The sequence below is a fragment of the Mustela erminea genome, chromosome 3, assembly GCF_009829155.1.
Source record: "Mustela erminea isolate mMusErm1 chromosome 3, mMusErm1.Pri, whole genome shotgun sequence".
In the NCBI taxonomy this organism is placed as follows: domain Eukaryota; kingdom Metazoa; phylum Chordata; class Mammalia; order Carnivora; family Mustelidae; genus Mustela; species Mustela erminea.
This window is the reverse complement of record NC_045616.1, coordinates 117322875-117349461: the sequence shown is the minus strand read 5'-3', so window position 1 is coordinate 117349461 and position 26587 is coordinate 117322875. Positions and strand designations below refer to the sequence as shown.

The window sequence follows — 26587 nt, the reverse complement described above, 5'->3', positions numbered from 1 at the left end:
TGCCGCATCATAGGATAGTTCTATTTTTAACTTTTTGAGGGATCTCCATACTGTTTTCCATCGTGGCAGCACCAGTTTGCACTCCTACCAGCAGCGTAAGAAGGATCTCCTTTCTCTGCATCCTCGCCAACATCTCGTTTCCTGTGTCCCTTAGGTAATTATTGCGAGTGCATGTTATGCAATTGCCACATAAAACTTTGAAAGAACATGATTATCTTCTGGCCTTGTTTTCAAGTATTAGATGATATTTCTTAACCCTGGAAGGGTTAAGTAACTTCTCAGGATTTTCAAGCTGCAGTAATGAGGCTGGGTCACACCTGCTCTTTGTCCAAATACCCATACTGAAATGAGCCATATAGCAAATACCGGGGGGGGGGGGGGGCGGAGATCTTAGGAAAATATCTTTCGAATCCCATCACCATTGTTCTGTCTTTGTATTAAGTCTGAACTTGTTTTTTTTTCCTAGTTACTTTACGTTTGTTTGTTTAATTGATTCCTAAAACAGTTCTAAACCATTCCAAGTTAACCTCTCTTCCTATTTTGTTCCTGCAAAAGTAGTTTGGCATACTAAACATGATTAATAAGTAGCTAGTGGTTCATTAGCCCCTTGCTACTGTTGGCTCTAAGACAAAGAATCTGGAACCCCAGGTACAAACTCGCTTCTTTAGAATTTACTGCTGCTGTATCCTCAATAAGTTTCTTCCTCAGTTTATGGGATGTGTGCATGTGTGCGTGTGCGTGTGCGTGTGCGTGTGCGTGTGTGTTTCTGGTTGTTGTTAACTTAGGATGTCACAGTGACCAAAGATGGGATTGTAAATGCTGATGGTCTCCTATTTTTAGAATGGTAATCTTGAACTCTTTAGGTTTGGAGGGAAAGTCCAGTTCTTTGCAAATGGCACTTTTTTCAACCTCCTGTAACTGACTGCAGATTTCATCTCACTATTTCTCTTTCCTGTGAGTTAATCTTGAGAAAAGACTTAAGTGATAGGTTTTCAGGATAAATGAAAACTAGCTATGCAGTTGGCTTAATGTTCCAATAAGGCATTAGGACAGTTGCCTGTGTTTAAGGTCATAGACCCCTATTAGGTAAAGGTAAAGTGGCAGAAAACTTAACTAGTCAATCATATGGTTTATTTCAGGAACTCAAACCAAATGTGAGAGTACAGTTTTCTTGCTTTTTAAGAGAAAGGACCTGATTTTTGCTCCACTGTGAGAAAACTAAGTGGGTATTTATAGGCCCTGTAGTAATATATCATTTAATAAATATATATTGTTTAATGTAATTTATAGGCCACTTTATGTGGTTATCTCACCAAATCCTCAACATTTCCATGAGGTAGAGTACATCATTGTCTCCATTTTACAGATGAGGAAACCGAGGTCCACAGGGGTTAAGTGAGCTGGCCAAAATTCACAGCCAGTCATAGAGGCACAGTTAAGATCAGACCCAGGCTAACTGGGTCCACAGTAGACCACAGCCTACTGCTGTGAAGGTCAGATGGCATTGCCTTTCACATGATTCTGGGATAGAGAAAGCACATAGACAATTAGCTAAAATCCTATTTTCTAACCTCAGCTCCAGCATTAACTGTCTTTGCAACTCTGGATGAGTCATCTCATCTGTCTGGGCCTCCATTTCCCTCTGTAAAATGAAGGGTAGAAACAATTTGGATTGGATGGTCTCTGGGGTTCCTTCCAACTCTAAAGTTCTCTGATTCTATAATTGCATCTTGACCTTAGAGGCCCTCATGCTCCCCTCCCCATACACACACATGCGCCCTGCTTCCCAAGGCAAAAATCTAATCCTGCTGTTAAGTGCTCATCGCGATTTGATGCAAAACTCAAGACTCCATCAAATCCTATCATTTACGGCAGCCCCTCGGGAACACACAACGCGTTTTAAAATCTGGCAAGCTCGTTCTTTAAAATAAGTTGCTAATAGGGTATGATTTTAGGGGGTAAAATATTAATATAAAAAAAAACCCCACTGCAAAACAAATGAGGTTTTCTAGAAATTATCTCTTTTCTACGATGTTACCTTGACATTTTAGTTTTGACTCTTAATATGTGGGGTTTTCAGTGTGGGAGAAGAGGGGGATCCCCTTTGTATCTTTAAAGACTTCCTCTTGTTTCATGGTAAGAGGAAATGTCAAAGGTGGACGACAGAATCCTGCAGAATGGACACAAGACATCTTGACGGAATGTCATCCAGGAACAGTCACAAGTGTGCGGAATTAGTACATACTCTGGTTATAGGTACATTGTTTTCTCCTTTCTATTTTCTCTGACACCCATCTCAAGAGCAGGTGAAATGTTACTTTCCTGGACCAGCACAGTTAGAGTGGAGAGCAACAAAAGTGCCCCAAAATAATTGCATTATTTTTAGTTGCATCAGTAATAGAGTCACTTGTGAGGACGAGGGGACAACTCCGAAGGCCTGAACCAACATAGAAATGCAAAAAATAGGGCTCCCTCTCCAGCAGTCGAAAATGTGAGCAATGACTGAGGCAATGGCAGGCGGGGAGATGAAATCAGAATTCACCTTTCTTAGCTGTAAGAGGGCTCGTTCTCGGGGCTGGCAAGAACTCAGTGGGCTCACGGGGGTGAGAACACAGTTCTCACCCAGTTTTAACCAGAGAAGGTTAAAAAAGGAGCAGCTCTGAGCAGAAGCAGACTCATCTCCTGACCTTAGCCCCACCGAGCAGAACCCGGAGAATGGCCGAGCGCTTAGCATTGGTTCTAGAAGCACTGTTCTTTGTCGTTGTGACTATGAGGCCAGCAGCCGCCATGGGCGCTGCTGCCTGGGAGCGAGTCTGTGCTTGACACATGTGTTTCCCATTGATAGCTGGAGACAGCCCAGTGGCTTGGGGTTGGCCTGACAAAGCCGTATTGAAGTACAGACAGAGTACGGTTTCAAAGCAGTCAGAAAAAGAACGGGAATGCTGTTCAGGAAATTCTTCAGGCATGGGCAGGGACTTGGCTGCAATTCTGCAGTTGGAAAATCTGACTGGGGCAGCTTCTGAACACGGGCTGGGCCTGCTCACACTCACACTCGGCGGGCTGAGCGACGGCCTCCCGGGCACGCTCTGGGACTCTGGGCGATTTTCATCAGCCGCTTTGGGAAGCCGGGAAGAGAGGTAGGACACTGTGAAGTCCTTGCATTTTCATGCTGCGCTTTCTCAGCCTGCTGTTGGTTTGCAAGATTGCTGAGTTTTCGGGCTCTGTGTATGTGTGTGTGTGTGTGTGTGTGTGTGTGTGTACATGTACAAGTTAGAGCTCCATCCCTTCAACATCTGGTGTGGGGTGAGAATCATTTTTCTCGCCCCCAGCCTTCTTCAAGATCCAATTTTCAGCAGGGCAGAGACACTTTGGAAAGTTAGGATTTTGCTACCAATACCAATGTGAGAGAGAGAAGTAGCTGAATTCTCGAATGGTCACCCCCCTCCAACCTTCTGTAACTTATCTGCATGGAAGGACACTTCATTGGCAGGACAGATAATTATGGATGAAACTGTGTTCTTTGCTTTGTAGGAGTTTTTGAGAGGGGCTTTTTTTTTTTTTTTTTTTTAAAGCAGAAAATAGCTTTCATTTTAGGAAGGAATCAGGGTTTGAAGTTTCTATTTTGGATTACAGTTTCAGAGTGTGGGAGAGATACATGTGTGTGAATTCTTGGCATCTTTTATTATTATTATATGGGATTTTGGCTGTCATTAAGGAGCCCAGTGACATGTTTGCCTAGAAATATGCTGGATCAACATTTGTGATTCTGTTTCTGTAATAATTTCCAACTTTTCTGAGTTTAGAAGTAACTGGCAGTTTTACTCTGAGAAAATAGAACTGCAGAGTAACAGAAAACAGTAGTTTATTCAGAATCATTGTTAATATATAGCGGTGTGAATTTTAGTTCATTAATTGATTGATTTTTATTTTACACCTTCCTGGAAAGAGTACTTTACGAAAAACCCAAATTTTAAAATAATCCTTTCTCATGCATATCAGCTACTATGCAATATAGGTTTTTACCATTCCCCCCCCCCCCCCAAAGCTCTGCCTTATTCTATGTTTAGCATCTAGCGATTAAGAAACTGGTTCAGCTGAGAAAGGGCTAGACTGAACCTCACCACAGCTCTCTGATTACTGGCAACGCAAATCAGTGACAGCTCTGGTGCTCTCCAAAGGGGACTTGGCCAAGAGTCTGTTTGGGGAAGTAGATGAATGAATGGATTCAGGTGCGTGTTTACTTCGGTTTTCAAATCTCTCCGCGAGTTGCTAATAGTAAAGATGAATGGGTGAACAAAGACTCAGGGGCTGGAATTCTCCAGGTCCTTTTCTGTATAAAACGTATGAGCAGGCAAACCTCGTGTCCCTTTGGTGGAAAGTCCGCACCCAGAGCCAACCATTTCATTTTCTCTACAGTTTTGCCCTTGGAGGAGGGAACTCGGGAGTGATGGACAGCAGGGCTTCTTACTCTAAGACACGGCACACAAATATTTTCTTCTTCAGCCTCCTCTTTGGGTTGGGTTGGGTTGGGTTGGGTTGGGTGGAGCAGGTTTGGCACTTGCAAGGGTGTGGTGGGATGCCGGCATAGACGGGGACTACATTTGTGTTTTTCTTAAGTGCCTACTGGGTGAGCAGAATGCCAAGACAGATTAGGAACTGACATGAACTGGAGCCAAGCCCACTGCCAGGGAGAAAGGAGACTCAAGTGAGCTCTAATGTCATACTCCGTCTAAATTTAGTGCGCGTCAAGCGCTGAGCAGAGCAGGCGTGAAATGGCAGCTCTGGTTGCAGGATTATGAACGGCGGTGCCTAAAACTTGGAAGAAACTTTATAGTTTCCCTTTTTTCGAAGTAGGGGAGGGACAAGTCAGACTCCCTTGACATTCGAAAGGAGAAAGAAGGAGGTGGGAGGGTAGAGGAGAAGAAATCCAGGACAGAGGTGTGGGCAGCAGGGGAGAGGAGTGGCCACACCACACACTGGGCAGCCAGGGCAGGGGGAGGATGTGGTGCCTAGGAATGGGACACGCCTACCAGAAACAGCGCGAGCCAGCGGGCACGGATCCATTGGGCTTGAAATGTGTGGATAAACCGTGGCCTCACTGAAGAGAATTTTACCCTCTGCACAAGGAGAGGCCCCATGGTCAGTCTGCCCTGCTGTGCCTTCTGGAAGCAATCAGAGAGCACATTTTGTAAGAATAGCAATGCCCAAGGGTTCAGATTTCCTAAGCAAGGAGGAAGCAGGCTCTTCGGGCTTTATTTTTAACCCGTATTTCTTCCATCCAGAGATAGTCCCCCTGGGGGTGTTGAGTGAACGGACCAGGTGGAGATGGGTGAGTGATTGCCCTGAGCAGTGTTCGAGGGCCTGCCCACGGATGCTTCAACAGACTTTTTCAAAATAATATAACATGGTACATCTGCTTTGTTTTAATGAATGAATTTACTTAAATTATTATTTTAAAAAATTTTAGTTTAAAAAAAAATCTATCCAAGGTTATGTATCCCATTTTTGGTGAAAGGGTTTAATACTAGTTTCATAGGTTAGGAGGTCCATAGAAGCGTGGATTTGACCATTGGGAAGGGACTTGGGCCATCCTGTAGTTCAGAATTTGAGTATGAGTAATTGGAGACCTCTTTTATAAGGGGGAGGATTAATGGATGCCCCCATTGTTGACTTAATTATGGCACTGTACTGTCATTGAAATATGTGTGGATGAGAGATACCTACCTAGATGTTACCTCCCTCTCTCAGTCATTCTTGAACAGATACAGCACTAAAATAAATTTTTGAATTAAATATAGAGAAACTCATCTAATAATACTCAGATTATCAGCAATCATTTTTTACATAGAAGATGCACTACTGGAATTTAATAAGGACTATACCGTGAACGTGGGACTAACAGTGACCTTGGAGATCACTTTGATTTCAGCCCTCTACATTCTTGCATCCTAGTCAGATATTTGATTCTTCCGTGGTTCTTTTCCCTTCACATCCACCTTCACTATATCCTTTTATTTGCACCTTGAAGGAATGTGCTATTTTGTATTATATCACATTCTGCTCCTTTCTCTCTTCTTGATGAGAATGGAATCACTTGTTGCCTGTGTGATCCTACAGTTAAGACAAACACAGATACCAGAGTTGTATGGGAGGAGCCATTGGTTGGGAATGGGATCTGTATTTTCTAGGACAAAATTCATGCAAATAAGCACATCAAAAGAGAAACCCAAGAACATATTTGATGTAGAACTCTCTGATCTCAGGGAAGATTTGTGAATCCCTCAGGGGGCTCCACAGAAAGAAATGCTGATCCTGGTTGGTTCTGGTTCTGTGGAAGGACCTCTGCAGGAATCTGGGGAAGAATGGCTGTGGAAACACCCTGTCTGCATTTCTAGAATTTCTAAGGTAGCCCAGCCACTTCTACATTTTTTGTATATTGTAGGTTTGCAAGAGATTTAATCTGAAAAGAGAGTTTTAGTGCAATGTAGGTGAAACTTGAGTTTGTTTGCAAGTAATAGAACTTTGCTCACAGAAGTCTGAATGTGTAAGTCCTTCCTTTAGGCATGTAGAGGTGTGGACCATGCCTAGACAGAGCTGTTGTGGCTTCTCCCCAGGGACTAAAGCTGCCTTTCTCCTTCACCATTCTTGGCTCTTCAGCTGAACTTCCCTTGCTCGTGTCCATGTATCATGTTCAAGTCAGGGAAAAGGTGGCAGGGCATAATGGGAAAAATACCTCTTCTCGTGAGACTTGGCCCCTTTAATCAGCAAAGGTTCTTCTCCCATATAGACTTCCCCTCTCATCACGGAATACACACCTAGAACTGAATCATGTACCCACTGGCCGCATGCAGTGATATTATTGTAATGGATTAAAACCAACCACATATCACTTTCTGGGAATGGAGTAGGAACCCACGAATCTAGATCACCAGTGAAGACCAGGGAGGAGGTTGGTAGGATAGTCATTGACAGTTTTGGCCACAAATGCTTAAAAAAAAAAAAAGGAATAAATAAATACATTTGAAAACCACTGTTCTCATAATCCATTTCTTCCACTTCAAAGATGTGAACACTGACATCAGGAAAGTGGGCACTGAGATCAAAAGATTGTGTGAGAGACACAGGCAGTCTGAGACCATAGGCAATATTTGTTCCTTGACTGTAAATCTGGTGCGGACTACATGTTCTATTCATTGGCTCAGTAAAGGCCACTTAGTGATACTTCAGAAGCCTGCTGCCAATAAAAGGGAAAGTGATACTGTAATGAAATCTTAGTATTAGAAGGTTCCTCATAAATCACCAGCTTCATGGTTTCTCAAAACCTCCAGAATCAGAGTTTCAGAGATTAGAACTGGGGAGTCTCTATATTTTTAAAAGCTCTCCGAGTTATTTTTTTGGAGACCAGCTAGACATTGGTGTGCAGAACTGAGTTTCTGACCACCACCATGGCTAAATCAGTATCCACTGCAGGGATTCCATGTATGGCCTTGTGGTCAGGTACCAGCTCGAGGTGACGGCCATGTCTCCTATCACAGAGAACCTCACTACACTACGAAGCAGCTGGGGTCTTGTTTCTGACCTCAGGCCTCCTCAGACTGGGCCAAATTGGGTGTCTGTCCTTTGTAACCTGTGGCCATTGTCATGGGCTCTGGAGCCACGCTTGAGATCAGTGGTGGTACTTGGTACAGAAATGAGGCAAAGAAAGGGAATCAAGGTAGAGGTAGTCAGAAATCTTGGGATAGATCCTGACTTCACTCATCACCGGAGCTCAGTGTTCCCACGTGTAAAATGGGATCAGATGCCTCTAGAATATTCTCATTTTCTCATAATCTATGATTTTTGTAATTCTAAAGCTCTCCCACTTCCTTATAAATGTCTTTGTCTTCCTTTCCCGAGGCTGGGCATCTTGCTTTATTTCATCTGTCCCTCATCTTTTCCTATGCTCTTCTCTTTGTCCTTCTTGAACACATTCTAGTTAACTTCCACCAGACAAAAATATGACTCCCTGGACTCTGTTCCAGTCAGCCACCAAGTCCATATTCCATGAACAGAGAACACCAAACGTCTATTAACCAAGGGAGAAGAGAGTGATTTTATGGGAAAAGCAGTGCACTAGGAAAGAAGAAAGGAAGATGGACTGATATTATAGCAGAAGGAGATAAACACACACACACACACTTAATACTAACAGAGAGCATGACAGAAACCAGCAAAGAATGAAATATGCAAATCAAGATGAAAAGTATGGGTACCATCAGCAGAGGAGAGCAATGTTTTATACCGATTTATCCAAGTTAGTTTTCCCGTGTTGCCCAAATTTCTCAACAGATTCCACGGTCCTCTTTCTTTCACCTTTGCTGCCACACAGAAAGGTGATCGTCTTCATTATCGTTCCAAATTTCTGTTGCCAAGTGTGAACAGCCTTATATAGAGGACATCTGTGGCCCCTGGCCTGCTGTTGGAGAGGTTTGCAGGACTCCGGGAGGAGCGCGTGACCACAGTTCACTAAGTGTATAAATCCTGTGAGATTGGTCTGCTCAGAAATCTTTGCGTGTGGGCGGGTGTGGAAACTGTGGCTTTATTCTTCTTCTTAACCGATAATGCAGTGGCACCTATTAGAACAGTTTCCTGATAAAAACTATATTGCCGGGGATTAGAAACTCCCTCCTTGTTCAGACCACTTTCTTTTGCCAAGTGATAGGATCAGCTCTCGTGAGGACCCTGACTTCCCAATAGTCTATTTCTCAACTCCTGGGAAGCCTACACTTTGCTACTGGCTAGAGTGGAAGTCTTAAGCCTCTGAAACTGTTCTTCTTGAGCTCAGAGTGAGCAAACACCAGTTTTTAGCTTGTTTGCCCAAATGAACGTTGGGCACCACCCCATTGTCCTAACTCTGGGTAGGGTTGTGGTGTGGGGCATGGCGTGTTCAGTGAGAGAAGATTGCTTAAAGCCGAGGAACAGCCAAGAAGCAATGCCACTCTGTGTTCCTTTCCTTCCTGTTCTCACCTGGGGTTGTCGGCCATCATGTCGCTTCTCTGGACTCTTTTTAGCTCCTTCTCTCTTTCTTTTTAAAAAATTTCATTCTATCTTCCTGTTGCCAGTTTTCCTCTCTATTGAAAATGTTTCTTCTCTGTTCTTTGTTGGTTCAGACCCAAGTCATCTGCTTCCCTCAGTGGTCAAGAATGTTGGGAACAGGGTCTGCTCATAACTTGGACCTTGTAATGACAGACATGAACTCTGAAAGTTGGACATGACCTTCAGAGATTTGTACCATCACTTCTGTTGTGGACAAAGAGGATGCACACAGCAGGTCACAAACTGGAAGTCTGAACCTCTACTATTTGGGATCACAGAGTGTTTTTTTTTTTTTAGATTAATTACAAAAAACAATTCTGAGATATTATGTACAAATATAGATAATCTAGAAGGAGCTGAAGAAGGGTTTCCATGGTCTGGTGTCCCACAGCTTGACACTTAGTACAATCTGAGCAGTTCCTGTTTCTTTGAGAGGGTATGTGTCCACTCTATTTACTAACCACATCTTCTGATCTCTAGGTGTTTAGAATAATAGTCTCTCAATAGGGTTTCTGTCTGAACCACAGAAGATAGAAAGTGATTCGAATGACCCTTATTTTTTTTTTCAATTCTTTGAAGGATGGTGCATAAAGTACCATTCTAGATACATATACAAGAAAGCAAGGCATTTTGACCTTACTCTCCTAAGAGGGGACTGTTGAAATGGGTAGATATCTGCTCAGCAAAATGCAGTAGGACAGCATGCCTAGAGCACAGGTTTTGAAGTCAAGTATACTTTGGAGCAATCACATCATAGACTGGTACATGGGATTTCAAATTTTACATGTGACAGAAATCAGAATGGTCACTGCTTCCGGGGATGGGGTTAATTAGGAAAGGGCATGACAGAACTTTCTAGGGATATAGAAACAGTGCCTGCTTTTGTTGACTATTATTTACACAGATGTACAGATTTGTGAAACTTGACCTGAGTAGTTAATATCTGTGTATTTCACTGGAACTCAGTTATAGCTCAGTAGACCTGTGTGTGTGTGTGTGTGTGTGTGTGTGTGTGTGTACATGGATGAAGGCATGCAAGGCACTTAGCCAAATACATAATAGCTTCACTATTATTGTTAGCATGTTTGTTTCTGGACACCTTGAGTAAAAAAATAATAACATGGCTAAAAATGAGAGGAACAGTATTTCCTTTCAGACCACAGAAGTCTTTGCAAATATTCGAGAGCACAGCTAAAGATCCTTACCAAACACAATTGTCAAGGAAGAATCTACTGGATCAATGCTAATTTTATGCAACTATCAAATCACTATAAAAGGATTTGCCTCATTTGTTGTAGCTGTTTTTCATGATGCTGTGAAAGTTTGCGGGTTTCAGAGACTTCAGAGAGATGGCTTATTACCTGGGAAAACCGTCTGTACTTAGGGAATGCGTACCCTGCCTGAAATACAGTAGTTGCTGTAGTATTTGTAGCATTGATGAATTGCCTTTTTTTTTTTAATGACTTTTGTTAAAATGAATATCCATATTGAGAAAATCAAGCTCAGACTGTTACCAAGAACAGGTTTTGAATGAATCCTCATGCTTTTCTGACCAAGTATACACATGGGTGTGGAAGCCTTTAACACAAGAAGTAAGAGACCTGGTCTTTCGGCAAGACACTCCAGGTTTGAAGTCTTGCTGTTTTTAACACGCCGAGTGAGTCTGAGTTGGTGATTTAAGCTCTCTGTTTTTCAGTTGCCTCAGTTGTAAAATGGGAATAATAATAGTACCTACCTCAGAATGATAGGACTGTGAGGATTAAGGAAGTTCAGTAAACTATGTCAAACAGTGTCTGTTACATGGTAGCCATTACACAAAGGTTGGTCATCAGTGTAGCGTTCTGTCTTTGTGCTGGCAAACCAATGGCTGTGTTGTGATCTGCCTCTGGTTGTTGTTCAAAAGGTGTGTGCCTGGTGGTTGATGAAGGTGACGTCAAACAGTTGAAAAGCCTGAAGCCGGGAATTTGTGGGGAACATGTGGTTATGTCTTGGGCCCGCCTTGGCCTTGTTCCTGACTTACCCTGTGATTTTCCTGAATCTGGTTTTGTCATCTGTTAAATAATGATTTGGGTTCCCTATTGCCTGTGTTCCCTTCATGCTTGGGTCTCATTGTCTGGTCTTAAGTGTTTGAGTTCTGGTCATTATTATTTTATTATATTGCTTGGTCCCCAAGGCACAGAAGAGCTAGAGTGGCTCGACTGGGATTGTCATTATCTGCTTCTGGTCGGAGTCATCGCAGGCATTGGAGGGTTGGCCTTGTACAATACAGCTGGTTTGCTGTAAAAGGATTGTGACTCCTGTTAAGAAAGCTGTCCATCGGGGAGACCATGGTGGATAGATGTAGCTTCGTTTGCATGTGCAAATGACATCATTAAAATTGCGGTCAGGTGTTTGAAATTATTTGTCCTCTTTAAGGGTGTTCAGTTCCACATTCCCTTCTACTCCTCAACCTGCCACATCAAGAACTACATTTAGCCAAACTTCAGGGACCCCCAAGGTTCCTTCAAGTCCACTCTAACACTACCTGCTCCATGAGGTTAACATTTCCCAGGCTTTTAAAAATTTAACTTTCTCTGCTCCCCACTCCATCCCTGGACAACTGATCTGACTTTTCCTTTTTTTGGTGGTGGTGGGGGGGAGGATCCTTTATCCATCATATTCATCCCTGGTAATCTAAGTATAATATACTTTGGCTTTCATGTTTATTGGTCTCTCCCATCACTGCCTCCTACCACTGCTGTGAGATGAGGCATCTGTGTTTGAGCTCATTGATGTATTCCAATTGCCCAGAACAGTCCCATGGGAGCGGCTGAAGGTAAACAGATTTTTCCAGTAGTGCCATCACTTACGCCATTTTCAGTGCACGTCACGCTAAGTACACATAGATGATAATTCTAAACTCTTTGGGTTACGTTCAGGGAAAGGCAGGTCTTTGCCACATTCCATGCTCAATGGAAAGAAAACTGGACCTCAGTCTGAGTCAAGACCTTAACCAACTTATTAATTAGAGCTGTCCTTGAGAACTTTCCTTTACTCTTCAGTACCTTAGGATCTTAATTTATGACATAGCTTTAATCATATTCATCTCCCAGAGTGTTGTCAGAAATGTATGAGCTCATACATCTAATGATGCCTGGTACAAATATGTGTATGTGTTTCAAAAATATATTTCCATCTACAGCTATCTCAGCGGACTTCCTTCAGACTTCTAAATGTCAGGGACAGTGAGAATGGTCGTAATTATACTGAAATATCTTCCAGTTCACCAGAAATAAATATTTTGAATTTAAATATAAGGCATCTCATACTTTGGAGGAGAACTCTGTTAATATCTATAAGAAACAGTACCCCTCTCCCCCCTACGTCATAGCCTGACTAAGCAATTTGATTTCTCAGGACTTCTCTGAGAGGAGTATTGGGACATACAGGAAACATGTATGCACTATTCCTGGTGCTTTAAATAACATTCATTTACAGGAGACTTAACACTTAATCACTATGCCCTATCTTTCCCCTGAATTCCAGACTCCTTTCAAAGTGCCTTTGGGATACTACCCACATGGATTTTTCTGTACATTTCAAAATCAGTTTAACTCAACAATGGTTTCTCTTCCCCCCCCCCCCGCCCCACTCTATTTGCCTCCTGCCCGTGAGCCTTCTATGCCCCATTGTTCCCCATCATGATGGGAATGGAACTATCCTTTACCCAGGTGCACACAACAGATCCTTAGCATTCCCCAACTGCTCTCCTTTTCCTGCCCTCATTCTTTGTCTCTGGTAGCAGTGAACCCATTAGCTCTACTTTCCAGATAGCCTTGAAATACAGTACTAGCTTGCCAACTTCTCTTTCACCGCTGCCCTGGTCTGGGCTCTTGTCCCCCTGACCCTGGGTGATAGCAGTAGTCACAGGGGCCTGGTTTTTCCACCTGCGTTCTCATCCCAGGAGTCTGTCCCTTATAGACCAGCTGGAGTGATTGCAACATGAAGATCAGATCTTCTTTCTCTGATGCCTCGGTTTTCTGATAGTTACCCTCTCAATCTGTATTCTAGTTCAGGGTTTCACTGTGGTTGGTAAGACCCAGTGTGCATCCCTTCTGCCTGCACTCACAAGCTGATTGTCAAACACTTTCCCCCTTCTTTGCTCTGGGGTCTAGCCACCTTGTCCTTCACACTGCCCAGTAAAATCCCACCTCTGGGCCTTTGCACTTGCTTATATTGCTTCCTCTGACCAGAGTGCTTCCTCCAGATGTCCTTATGATGTACTTTCTTACTCGTTGATGCTTTTTCACAAATCTCTCAACTACAGAGTTTTCCCTGACCCTCCTAGAAACAGGAGCCTTCCACTCATTGTTTGCCCCCCTTTTCCTGCTTTCCTTTATTCCTTGCAAAGACTTTTTCCCAAGGCTAAGTTTAAAATTACATATTTGTTTATTTTCTCTTTATTGTTGCCTCCACTAGACTGGAAGGTCTAAGGAGCAGGGCATCTTTTTACTGCTAATGTCTAGTGCCATATAGGATAATATCTGATAATGATTTATTTGTTAAAATAAGCCTTGGAAACAAAAAATTATTGGAAACAACCTCAATGTTCATAACTAAGGAGTTGGCTAAGTTAAATATCCTGCATCTATATAATGTAAAACTGTTTGACTTAAAAAAATACAAATTTCTCTGTTTTCATGGGACTATCACTTAGCTGTATTAAGTGGGCCGAGTTAGATTCAGAACAATAAAGAGCATTAAATTTGCCCTTCTTTGTGTAAAAAGGAAACATTTAAATGTGTGTATACATATTTAATGTCCATATTGAATTAAGCCTGTTATGTGTTGAACATGGCTATAAAGATTTTAAAAAGCTGGTAATAGCTGATTCTCTGGAAGGAAGCTAAAAGTGTGAAAGAAAAACTTTCTTGAGGGGCACATGGGTAGTTCAGTCGATTGAGCATCCAGTGGTTGGTTTCAGCTCAGGTCAGGATCTCAGGGTCAGGAAATCGAGCCCCACATTGGGCTCCACACTCAGTGGGGAGTCTGCTTGAGAGGCTCTTTCTCCCTCTCCTTCTGTACCCCCCTCATGCATACCTCTTAGTCTCTCTCTCAAACAAGTAAGCCTTTAAAAACATTTTTTCTTGACTTTATACTCTTAAGCCTTTTTAAATTATGCACTTGTCTGCTTTTTTTTTTTTTTCAGAAAAATTGTTCAACACTTCCTCCAATTCTAGAAAACTGAAATATGGAACCATAACTTTTAAATTAATCCACAAATATCCTTAAAAAGAAGCTGCCATTCTCAGTTCTTAGACCATTTCACACATACAAGCATTTACTCTCATGGATGAATTTTACCGGAAAATAGTGTTGATTATTATATCATAACTAAAAGAGACGAGTTTGTTACAATTGTCTAAATTGTGCCAAGTATTAACAAACCAAGACTAATGTGTTGTATGGATGGCTGAATGAAAACAACCCTAGAAAACAGATAGTTTTAAATCAGAGACCTCAAAATTAACATGGCTAATGGAAAACTATTTATGTGCCAAGTTAGTCCGAAATGACTGTGATTCCTCCCAGACTCCAGATATGTGATGCAGCTGTGGGAGAATTTGTGCCTATTTCCATAAATTGGTTATAATCGTATACAGTTATGTGATTTGTGTTTACTTGTAAATGTGATGGAAATATGAACACACAGCTTCATAAGCCACAAACTCTGGCTCACTTGATTGGTATTATTTATATTAGTTTTGAAGAAGATGATAGAATTATTATTATGGGCCATTTTAATTCATTACTCCTTATCATAACCTACAAGCTGAGGTGTAGTGGGGCCACAAACTTTCTTCAGACTGGTCCTCCTCTGTCCTGAGCTCACTAGTGCCCACCTCGCCAGCCACCCTGCTTAATCGAAGCAGGCTCTTCAGGCCAGAATGCTTGCTATGTCCTCTGCTGAAAAACATGTTCTACATCTGGCTCTCATCTTTATCATCACTTTGTCAGAATGGCATCCTGTGCCCAGAGTGGGTACCCTCCGTGCTCTACTGTGAAACCTTCTTCAGTTTCTTTCTAAGAACCTTTCTTAGTTATAAGGGCTTAATCTGTTTACTTGAGTATGTTCCATCTTTCCTGTGAAAGTACGAGCTTGAAGAAGGCAGAAAAGCAATCCTACCCATTCTTTTGAAGACCATTGTATCCCTAGGATCTGCTCTGGTACTTGGCACATAGTAGGTGATCAAAAATATTCTTTTCTTGAAAATATAGATTGCGATTGGGGATTTCCTCGAAGGCCAGGTCTGTCTTCTGCCATGTTTCTTCCCTCTCATGTGTAGCTTTTACAGAGTTGTGCTCGTTGGCCCTCCCATAAATTCCCTTATGGAACAAGACACTTGTAAAGTCTAGTGGGCAGAGGAGCCTAGCAAGCATTAGTAAAATGCATGTCAGTGCCTCCTTGTTCTCTACTCTACCTTAGTAGAGCAGATCATGGCCCACAAAATTTTATAGGTCCAAGAGAAAAATCATCAGGAAACTTAATGGCATTATTTGTGTCTTTAGAAAGGTTGTAGATTATTTTTTAATCATCTCTCAAAACAGAATGCGATCCTCCGTAGTAGAAGAATAATGTAGATTTAGTAGATCTTGTAGATTTAGTAGATTTTGTAATCATTCACTAGGTATCTCTTTTTTTTTCTTTTTCTTTCTTTCTTTTTTTTTAATTTGTTTTTTATTTATTTTCAGCATAACAGTATTCATTGTTTTTTCACCACACCCAGTGCTCCATGCAATCCGTGCCCTCTATAATACCCACCACCTGGTACCCCAACCTCCCACCCACCCACCAATTCAAACCCCTAAGATTGTTTTTTAGAGTCCATAGTCTCTCATGGTTCACCTCCCCTTCCAATTTCCCGCAACTCCCTTCTCCTCTCCAACTCCCCATGTCCTCTATGCTATTTGTTATGCTCCACAAATAAGTGAAACCATATGATTATTGACTCTCTCTGCTTGACTGATTTCACTCAGCATAATCTCTTCCAGTCCTGTCCGTGTTGCTACAAAAGTTGGGTATTCATCCTTTCTGATGGAGGCATAATACTCCATAGTATATATGGACCACATCTTCCTTATCCATTCGTCCGTTGAAGGGCATCTTGGTTCTTTCCACAGTTTGGCGACCATGGCCATTGCTGCTATAAACATTGGGGTACAGATGGCCCTTCGTTTCACGACATCTGTATCTTTAGGGTAAATACCCAGGAGTGCAATGGCAGGGTCATAGGGAAGTTCTATTTTTAATTTCTTGAGGAATCTCCACACTGTTCTCCAAAGAGGCTGCACCAACTTGCATTCCCACCAACAGTGTAAGAGGGTTCTCCTTTCTCCACATCCCCTCCAACACATGTTGTTTCCTGTCTTGTTAATTTTGGCCATTCTAACTGGTGTAAGGTGATATCTCAATGTGGTTTTAATTTGAATCTCCCTGATGGCTAGTGATGATGAACATTTTTTCATGTGTCTGATAGCCATTTGTATGTCTTCATTGGAGAAGTCTCTGTTCATATCTTCTGCCCATTTTTTTGATATGATTGTCTGTTTTGTGTGTGTTGAGTTTGAGGAGTTCATTATAGATCCTGGATATCAACCTTTGGTCTGTACTGCCATTTGCAAATATCTTCTCCCATTCCGTGGGTTGCCTCTTTGTTTTTTTGACTGTTTCCTTTGCTGTGCAGAAGCTTTCTAGGTATCTCTTTTATTGGGGCAGCGGGAGAAGAGGAAAACACGTGTTCTTCTCCTGGAGAAGAAGCCTGTTGAAATCAAAACACTGAATACCGGCAAAGCAAGGGCTTACATCAGTATTAGCCTGGACTCCTTACTCAGCCTCACACAGTTTGCCAGCTCTGTGAGTTTCTGCCCCAGGCCCTTGCATCTTTTTTAGATCAACTGATGAAATGTAAGAACTGGGGCAGTATAGGATTGTCTAGCAGCTATTTGGTACCAATTAGATTTAGGAAGGAGGTCAATGGGGTATAGAATGTATGACTGCTTGAGTACAATCAGTCAAGCTTTTGTGTTAAGACGTCAAAGCTTGTCAAAGAAGTGGGACTTAGCACTCTGAAGCTTAGTGTTGGTGAGCTTAAGCTGAACATAAAATTCAGCTTCCTTAATTAGAGGAGAAATAGCTACTGGGTTCAGGGACCAGTTAGGCTGGGTCTGGCTTGAGGATCTTGTGAGGACTTCACCACGAATGTGGGGTTTGTACAAATCCTCCAGCAGTGCCTTGACTGATGTTGGGCATTTATGAGGCCATTCAGCAGTGTCATAGGCATCAGAAAGTCCCTAAAGTATGGGTGGTGGCTGAGGTGGCCGAAGTGAAACAGAGCCAGTACAAGCGGTTGTTCATAAGTCCAGGTCATTAAGACAAATACTGCCCTTGAGACTGGCATATTAAATTAGTATCAGGCCTTGAGTCTGTAATGTTACATGATCTCAGATAAGAACATTTGAATGTGTGGAACCATGAGGTTACAGCTCTCATGCTTTAGTAATATGCCCCTCCAAAATGTCCTGCTTTGAAAACTCAACATCTATTATAATATAATATATAATATATTATAATAATGAATGATTAATAATAATATATAAATAAACAAAATAATAACATGCTATATGACATATGATATATGACATATGATATATGATATATCATATGATATATAATATGACATATTATTTATTTTATAATATATAATAGCAGTAGCTATTATATTTAGATTATATATATTATATATAATCTACGTAATTAACCCATGACTATATTATGGCATTGCCTTGACTATCTGTAGTTCCTCCCTATCTAATGGCAAAAACAACAAAAAGCAGGAGAAAGTTCTGTATTCGTTTTCTGGAAAATCTAACTCTGTTGCGTTTTGTGTTCAAGAAATAGATTATCTGTGTCAACTGGCTATGTTTATGAACAAGTGAACACTGAAAATAGCCCCATAAAGGAATGGACTCATGCTTTGGATTTCAGCCTACTTTACATCAGTATAATCATATGCGCATTTGGAAAGGAAGTCAATGTGTGTCAATTTTTATTCTTTTACTTGTGACCTTACAGCCTTTTGTTCTTGGAAGAGTCTTGGCTTGACTTTTACTCATTCATCAAATAACTATGTATATATATACATGCGCACATATAATTTCATGTAATTACACACATAAGCACACCCTTGTGTAGGTGCTACTGTAGTTCAAAGAACATATACTTACTTATTTTTTTATGTATTTATTTTTGAGATTTTATTTATTTGTGTGTGAGAGAGAGACAGCAAGCCAGCACAAGTAGGGGAAGCAGCAGGCAGAGGGAGAGACAGGCTCCCTGATGAACATGGAACTCAGTGCTGGACTCAATCAGCCCCAGGACCCTGGAATCATAAGCTGAGCGGAAGGCAGAAGCTTAACCAGCTGAGCCACTGGTGCCCTGGTACAAAGAACTTTTAAATACTTAAAAGCATTTAGGATATTTTCAGAGGGATAACCTATATCATTGTAAAACATGTTGTAGAACAATAAAGAGGTTCCAAAGACTGATGGACAGTACTAGTCTTAGGATTCCCAAGATGAGAGTGTAAATTTGCAGAGAGAGGAACTCCTTTGTAAAATTCACATGCCTAGTGCACCCCAACCCCAGAAGGTAAGTTGAGATTTCTTTTTCATGACAGAGAATATCTCTGCATGTTTAAAAACTAAGATGCCGAAGTTTGCAAAAGGTGTAATATTCAATATAATGCTGAAAGAGGACAGTAGAAATGAAAATTCCAGGGTAGGAGCACAGTGAAAATGTGAAGAATGGCAGAGTTAAAAAAAAAATGTGTGTGTGTGTGTGTGTGTGTGTGTGTATTATATATATATGTGTGTGTGTGTATAGTCATGGGAGGAAAATGGGTGATCTCATGAGAAATAGTGCAAGTAGAGGCAAAGGCTGGGCCAGCAATATATCTCTATGTTGGATCTAAATTCATGCTCTCAAAGCATGGTCTCTGGGCCACAAGTCTCAGAATCGATTTTAGTACATGTTAAAAACACAGGTTCCTGGGATGCATAGACTTACTGAATTAGAATTTCTTGGTATGGGGCCTAGGAATGTGCATTTAATCAATTTCTGCAAGGTGTTCTTACCTACTCAAAAGTCTGAAAATCACTCTCAGCGAAAGACAGATAACAGTACCACCCACTGTGCTCAGCTGGGGAGGGGGGGTATCTCATGGCGGTGTCACACTGAGGTCTTGACATATACCGGGGTCCTTTGTGGGCAGGAATAGAGAAGGATCCAGGTTTTGTGATGCCAGAAGCCTAGTTTGTTGGGCTGTTTTAAGTGGGGGAGAAAAAAACCTAAAAAATTAGCAACACAAACAAATTAAAAACATGAATATACTTAGAATGAGAAAGGAAATTAAATTATTAATTTTTAAAAGGCTTATCATGCAGTCTTGAAAAATAATATTGTGAATAATTAACTGACATACTTTTTCTACACTTTTTTGGTTGTGTAGCCTTTGATAGCTTCTTCATATGACAGCTGTTTGGCACTATCACTTTCTTGCACAGACAATAGAAAGATCATTGTCTCTTACAGCAATTTCAAAGAACTGAGGTGTTTCAAAGAATTGCTGGTTGTGATGTATAAAACATGCAACTTTACATACAGAATATAAACACAGTGCGCATAACCTGTACACATAAAAATTCTGGCTCTATTTTCCATGATTCCCATTTAAAAAATGGGGTAGAGCATTTATCATGTTATATGCTGAATTGGATATATTCTTGTCAGGAGAGAATTTGTTTTGACTAGGTGTCAGAATTGAATCCTACTTAAAATTTTACATATCCGATGATTGAAAAAAAAAAAATTCACCTAGCTTCTGGCTTTTGCACTACCCATGTATTTCTGGTGCTGGCCATTATAGAACACATTTACGTCATATTGTGTACTTTGGTCCTGTACCTTCACGACAGTCAGCTTGGTGAGTTGACATCAAAGACGGAGGAAGAATTTCTGGAAGCATTCCTACGCTAGGAGGGCTAGATATAAGGTACCTCTACAAGGAAGTTTCTGCAAATAATACAATTTTTTTTTCTTTTTTTTTTTTAAAGATTTTATTTATTTGACAGAGCGAGAGAAATCACAAGTAGGCAGAGAAGCAAGCAGAGAGGGAGAGGGGAGGAATCAGGCTCCCTGCAGAGCAGAGAGCCTGATGCGGGGCTCGATCCCAGGACCCTGGGTTCATGACCTGAGCTGAAGGCAGAGGCTTTAACCCACTGAACCACCCAGGCACCCCTCATACAAATATTTACTACTATACCCAAATCATAGGAATCCCCAGTTTGCCTTAGCTGGAACTCCTAAATTAATGGAAATCCTCCAAAGACACCCAACAAAAAGGGGGTTTGAAATGTACAAGGTCTTAACTAGTTGCAATTAAAACATCTTACTTTAAACAATTTTATAAAAATGGATGATACTGTTAATGCATTACTTAGGGCGCCTCCCAGAGTCATGAAAGGGGCCTGGTGGTGAGCGGACCTTAACCTTCAGCTTCATTCCCTGGAGGGTTTTCTACTGGGGAGGATCAAAAAGAAACGCAGAGTGGAGATTATCTTTCTTCTTATGTTTTTATCATCTCAACATGTTTCAGTTTTGCCTTGAAAAATTAATGTACTCAGCATATCTAAATTTTCCTTTTCTATGTAGCATAATTAATAGACCTCTCCATTTCCTTACGTTTGGTTGGCATGGCTTCCTTTTTGCACCATTTGTACAAAAATTGCTCTCTCCCTTCCCTGTTCTTTCTTTTTTCCCTTCCCTTCTGAGTGGCACACTGGTGCATTTTTGTTTTATGTGGCTCATTAAAGTAGACAGTTGGTGTGGTGGAGACTCTAGAGTCCTTGTGACAGGCAGAACAGCTACTACACACGCACAAGGGATCTAAGTTCTAATTCCCATTCAGCTTTTAATTTGTTGCCTGATGTGAAAGAGAACTACTTCCCCTTCCTGGCTCAATCACCTCAGCTAGTCAGTAAACATGGTGGGCAAAATCTGTGGTTCCTAGGAGTCCAAGTTCTCTTCCAAGCCCTCAGAAAGCTCTGCTTTTTTCTTTTTTTTTCTTTATTATATTCTAGAATTTGTTTCAAGCTTTTTGTCTTGAAATGGTCATACTATTAAAAAACAGATCAAAGGCCTTTTTTTTTTTTTTTTTAGAAGTAGTAGTCCCAAATACTTGGCATAACCTAAAGAAAATTTTCCTTTGACAATTCTAATTCCATTGTAAAGCTCAGAAATTGAATTTGTGTTTGTCAGAAGTTTATCTTAGAACCTGATGCATCGTCAGGCTTGAAAGACATTGTTCTAGACCAGTGGTATGCGACCTTGCCTATACTTTAAGATTGCACGGGGCCCTTTAAAAAATGCTGGTACTTGGGTCCTACCTATGGGACTATTATTGAAATGACCTGAGCATGTAGTTTTTAAAGTCTCCATGGCTTTCTCTGATGTACATCCAGCATTGAGAAACCCTAATAGAGGTAATCACTGCATTCTGTCAATATCTAATATCTAATTTTTGCAAGAAAAATAATCAGATGTGATACCCATATTCCCAGTCTCTTGTAAGTATTTACTGAACATGTCATTTCTACTTTATAGCTAAATTAAGTAATTCCTGCACTGGTTGGGGCAAATGTCAAAGAAAAAGCAGCTGGTGTGGTACCAATACCTCTAGCTTCTCTACCCCGTTTTGTGAGGAATTTCTCACTGGTCACCATTCCTGTAAGAGTCCAGTACTGTTGCTCTTGTCCTTTCCCTACCTCAAACCCCATTTCCATGTGCAAGGGGGTCAGCTCTAGTCTTCAATCAGCACATTCATAAAATTAGTTGGTTGGAAATAAAAGACCTTGCAGATAAGATTTTAAGATTCTTTGCTCATTTCCTTAACTTACAGAATATGTTTTAATGGAAAAGAAAGGCCTAATTTCCTGCAAAATTAGGAGACAATCATATCCCTTCTAACTGATCTTGATGTGTACAAAAAAAAAAAAAGAGTGATGGCTTTATTGTGTTGCCATGTTGTTATAACAGAGCCCCAATCTACAAAATTCTGAGGAGCTGAGTTATGAAATGGAAGGTCTCGTGTAACAGGAAGTTCACTGCTTGCTTGGGAACCCGGTGCTTTGGGAGCCTAGAGTGAAAATGTGCAGTAATACTGAAAATGAATTCTCCCATGGTGTTTGGCTTAAACTTTTATACACCCCCAGACAGCAGAAGCTTTTACAGTAGACAGGAAATCATTCATTCGTTCCTCATTTGTGCATTTGTTTTTTTCACTCATTCATGCTATACTCATATATTTAAATAAATACTCATGTGTGGACCTGATTTTGGCACTAGAGTAGTGTCTAGAATAAGACAGATGTCCTATAGGACTTCACTGAGAATTTCCATTGACCATAAATAAAAATGTACTGGGTTTTTCAGTGGAATTCCATGGATGTCCAAAGGCCTTGGGTTCTTAAGGGGATTTTAGATTTTATGTGTACATTTTAATGATTATCTAAAAACTGTAAAGTAATCACATTCCAACCCATCTGAAAGATGACCTAGTAACCAAGGATGTGATGTTAGGAACCCACATTAAGTTTGTCACCATGGTCACTTTTGTACCACATAGGACGCACTTAATTGATATATTTTTTTTAAAAGATTTTATTTATGGTACGCCTGGGTTGCTCAGTTTGTTAAGCAGCTGCCTTCAGCTCAGGTCATGATCCCAGCGTCCTGGGATCAAGTCCCACATCAGGCTCCTTGCTTGGCGGGGAGCCTCCTTCTCCCTCTGCCTCTGCCTGCCATTCTGTCTGCCTGTGCTTGCTCTCTTTCCCTCTATCTCTCTCTGATAAATAAATAAAATATTAAAAAAAAAAAGATTTTATTTATTTACTTGACAGACAGAGATCACAAGTAGGCAGAGATGCAGGCAGAGAGGTGGGGGGAGGCAGGCTCCCTGCCAAGCAGAGAGCCTGACGTGGGGCTCGATCCCAGGACTCTGGGATCATGACCTGAGCTGAAGGCAGAGGCTTTAACCACTGAGCCACCCAGGTACCATTAATTGATATATTTTTTCAATATTTTTATTTATTTAAGAGAAAAAGTGAGTGGGAGAGAGGGAGAGGGAGAGAGAATCTCAAGCAGACGCTATGCTGAGCCCAGAGCCCCATGCAGGGCTCAGTCTCAGGACACTGTGATCAGGACCTGAGCCAAAACCAAGAGTCAGATGCTAAATGACTGAACCACCCAGGCAGCCCACAAATTTAATTGCTGTTGACTAAGACGAAAATAAATAGAAGGAAGCTTCATTCTTAGGGAATGCAGGATGCTTACAAGAGGGCCAAATGAAGTAAAGATCTCTGAATAAAGGTTGTGCAGATATTTGCATGGAAAAAAAGCAGTCGGGGCTGTGTTGTCACGTGACACATGACAGAGTAGGGGTGATCTACTCTGAGGATGCTGTGCTAGAGCCCTGGGTACCGCATGATGCCACTTAGTTTCAGGAAATCATCATCCTTTGTGGGAATCCGTTACTGTCCATTTTGAATGGTACCCATTAGTAGCTTTGTTTGTATTTAATTTTAAAACTTGTTTGGCTTTTAGAGTTTTATGGAAGTGATAAATTTACTTTGATTTGTGTTGACACCTAATTAGTAGTGCTAGTATAAAGATCATTTTGTCAACAGCAGGGATTAGGGGAAGCTTCCTTACTTTAAGGGGGATTAGTCTATTACTTAATACTGACAAATATTTTTCTAACTTATCTCCCTGTACTATAATCATTGCTTAATGAGTTCATTCCTCCCATTAGCCTGTAAGCTCCTGGAAGGCATATTCACATCTTCCTTGACTTTGAGCCTCCTATATGTTTATTAATTAAATGAGTTGATTGAAAATAATAAGTAAGTTAGTTGATTGACCACAACTGGAATTGTGTAACCCCTCACATCAAAGTACTGAGGTTTCTGTCAAGGGAGGCATTTAAGCATAGGCTATCACTTGAAGAATCCTGAGTCCAGTGAGGCTTACTCTGTGCCCATCAACATCCCTTTGAATTGTAGAGTAGGGGGAAGATGAAAATTGTTATGTTTTCCCCTGCCTTTCTGGCAGTACAGAATGATTGCATTTAAGATCATTTTACCCCCCTAATAAATGCCTGAAGAGTACTTATCATACTAGCACGATGAACTCCTGGCACTCATTTATTTTCTCAGACAAATTCCCAATTTTACCCTCAGGATTTGGGTAGGTGGTGGAGTGTGTCCCTCACAAAGAGGTTGGAATTCTAGGAGTTGTTTGGAAAATGGCTTCGTAGGGGTTCTGTTCCTCCCATGGTGTGTGTGCCCGTGGATGTCTCAGTACACATCACGAGAGGTGGCTGCGTAAAGTGAAAGACTACAGCGTCCACAGGAGCCACTTTTGTCCAGAGGAAACAGATTTTTGGAGTTGTCAGGAGGGTGGAAACGTACAGACAGCAGCCCGCCATATCTCTTCATCAGCTGATTTTTTTTTCTTTTCTTTTTTTTTTTTCTTCCCCTCTCAGCCGTTTAATGTGAGTGCCTCTCTCTCGCCTCGTTTATTTCAGATGCCTCAGGAACAGTACACACACCACCGGAGCACCATGCCCAGCTCCGAGGGGCCACAGGTATACAAGGTGGGCATTTATGGCTGGCGGAAAAGATGCCTGTATTTCTTCGTCCTGCTCCTGATGATTTTAATACTGGTGAACTTGGCCATGACCATCTGGATTCTCAAAGTCATGAACTTCACAATTGTAAGTAAAAACACACGTTTCTTTAGCCCTTCTCAGGGGAAGGGAAAGTGTGGACCAAGAAGGAATGTGGAAAAGTGGTGGTAGTAGGATTCAAATATCTTGCAAGCCTGGCATTTGATTAAAAAATATTTCTGTTCTGATTACATGGGGGGGTCTGCCTCTTTCTAATCTCTTTCCCTCAGTGGCTGGGAATCCAAGTTAGAGGCATTTCCCTCCTTTGCAGTCTCTTGGATGCTTTCCCTCCATTTTGATAACTGTGATTCTGTATCCTGTAGTTTCCAAGCCTTTTGGGTAAATCATGCAGGAAGAAATATGGGCCAAATTCAAAGAACTAAGTTTTCCCAAATTTTGGGAGGGAGTGTAAAAGGGTTTTTGAGGTAGAGGGGAGCGATATCTGAGCAGAATAAGGCTTTGTGGGTTATCTAAGAGTTGTAACTCCCTGTACATACCTGGTAGCTCACTGCTGTAGTTAATTAAGATTCTCCTTGGGTTTTAAAAGGCCAGTTTTCTTTGCCACTGCCTGAGTAGGATGGAAATGAGGAGGGGGTAGCTATGCTTCACTTTTTAAAAATTTTTTTTAAAGAATCTGTGCTTATGCTTCTTTGAAGAAATTCTTGTTATTGGTGGCTAGGGGCACTATGCATATTGAACATTTATTGTTAAAGTTCAAATGAAAAGAAAATTCTGGAAATATGATTTCTGGAGTTATTCTGAGTTTCCCACCCCCCATCCCTGGATTGCCTGGAGATTCTGGCAGTATAAGTACTTTTCACTTTGAGTGAACGCATAGTGGGTAGTAACCTGCTGCCCTGAGATGGCCTTCATTTCTTGTGATGTCAGAAGGAAACAATTAGGTTGCCAATAAAAATAATCCATTTGATAAAGAAATCTGACCATAATGCAATTAACAAGCAGGTTTTTCATGTGAAAATCCCCAACAGGATAGTGGATTTTTGCCTTTTCTGGATTGTAAAGTTCATCTTTATCCTTAAGCCAATCTGCGTGGTTGTACTTCCCTGCCTTCGCGGAGGCGATGTCTTCCGCTTTGGCTCTTTCCTGCATCTTCCTGATGTTCCAGAGCTGCCTGATAAAACCTTTGATCCTCCTGGAGCCCCATTTATCTATTTCTTATTTTCTCCTCACCCTGGAGAATAATTTTTACCCGTGTTTCGCAGACAAACTTTGAGAAGACTTTATGGCTTTAAGATGTGTCTGGAATCCATCTGGTACTAAATCCAAGGGACCATAATTGCCCTCTGTTGATGTGCATGTTCTGGGATATTTTTATTTATTTATTATTTTTTAAAGATTTATTTATTTTAGAGGGAGTGTGCACGAGTGGGGGGAGGGGCCAAGGGACCAGGAGAGAGAGAAGCCTCAGGGAGACTCCCTGCTGAGCACAGAGCCCTACACTGGACTTGATCCCAGGACTCCCAAGACCTTGACCTGTAGCCAAAATCAAGAGCTGACCCCTTAACCAGTTAAGCCACCCAAGCACCTGTGATGTTTTTATTTTATGTGTCAAGAACTTTTAAGTGGAAAGCTTTTGTTCTACAGTATTAATTAAGACAAAATTGAAGCTAGGGCAGTAGAATGGAGAATAAAAACATAAAAGACATTTAAAAGATGGTGTTGGTGTACCT

The 26587-nt window shown here is 41.3% G+C and overlaps 1 protein-coding gene across 4 annotated transcripts in view; it reads left to right on the top strand.

Moving 5' to 3' along the window:
* The window catches only part of SGCD (sarcoglycan delta), a 952032-nt gene that overhangs the window by 551073 nt on the left and 374372 nt on the right, over nt 1-26587 (top strand). Inside the window, exons 1-2 of one of the 4 annotated variants that reach the window (XM_032337202.1) lie at nt 2841-3137; nt 24756-24944. In XM_032337202.1, the coding sequence (XP_032193093.1) occupies nt 24756-24944 (189 nt within the window). In that variant the 5' untranslated portion in view covers nt 2841-3137. Of the gene's footprint in view, nt 1-2840; nt 3138-5068; nt 5330-23102; nt 23108-24755; nt 24945-26587 lie in introns of those variants that run through there. The other 3 variants (XM_032337201.1, XM_032337203.1, XM_032337204.1) reach the window with 3 other exon arrangements.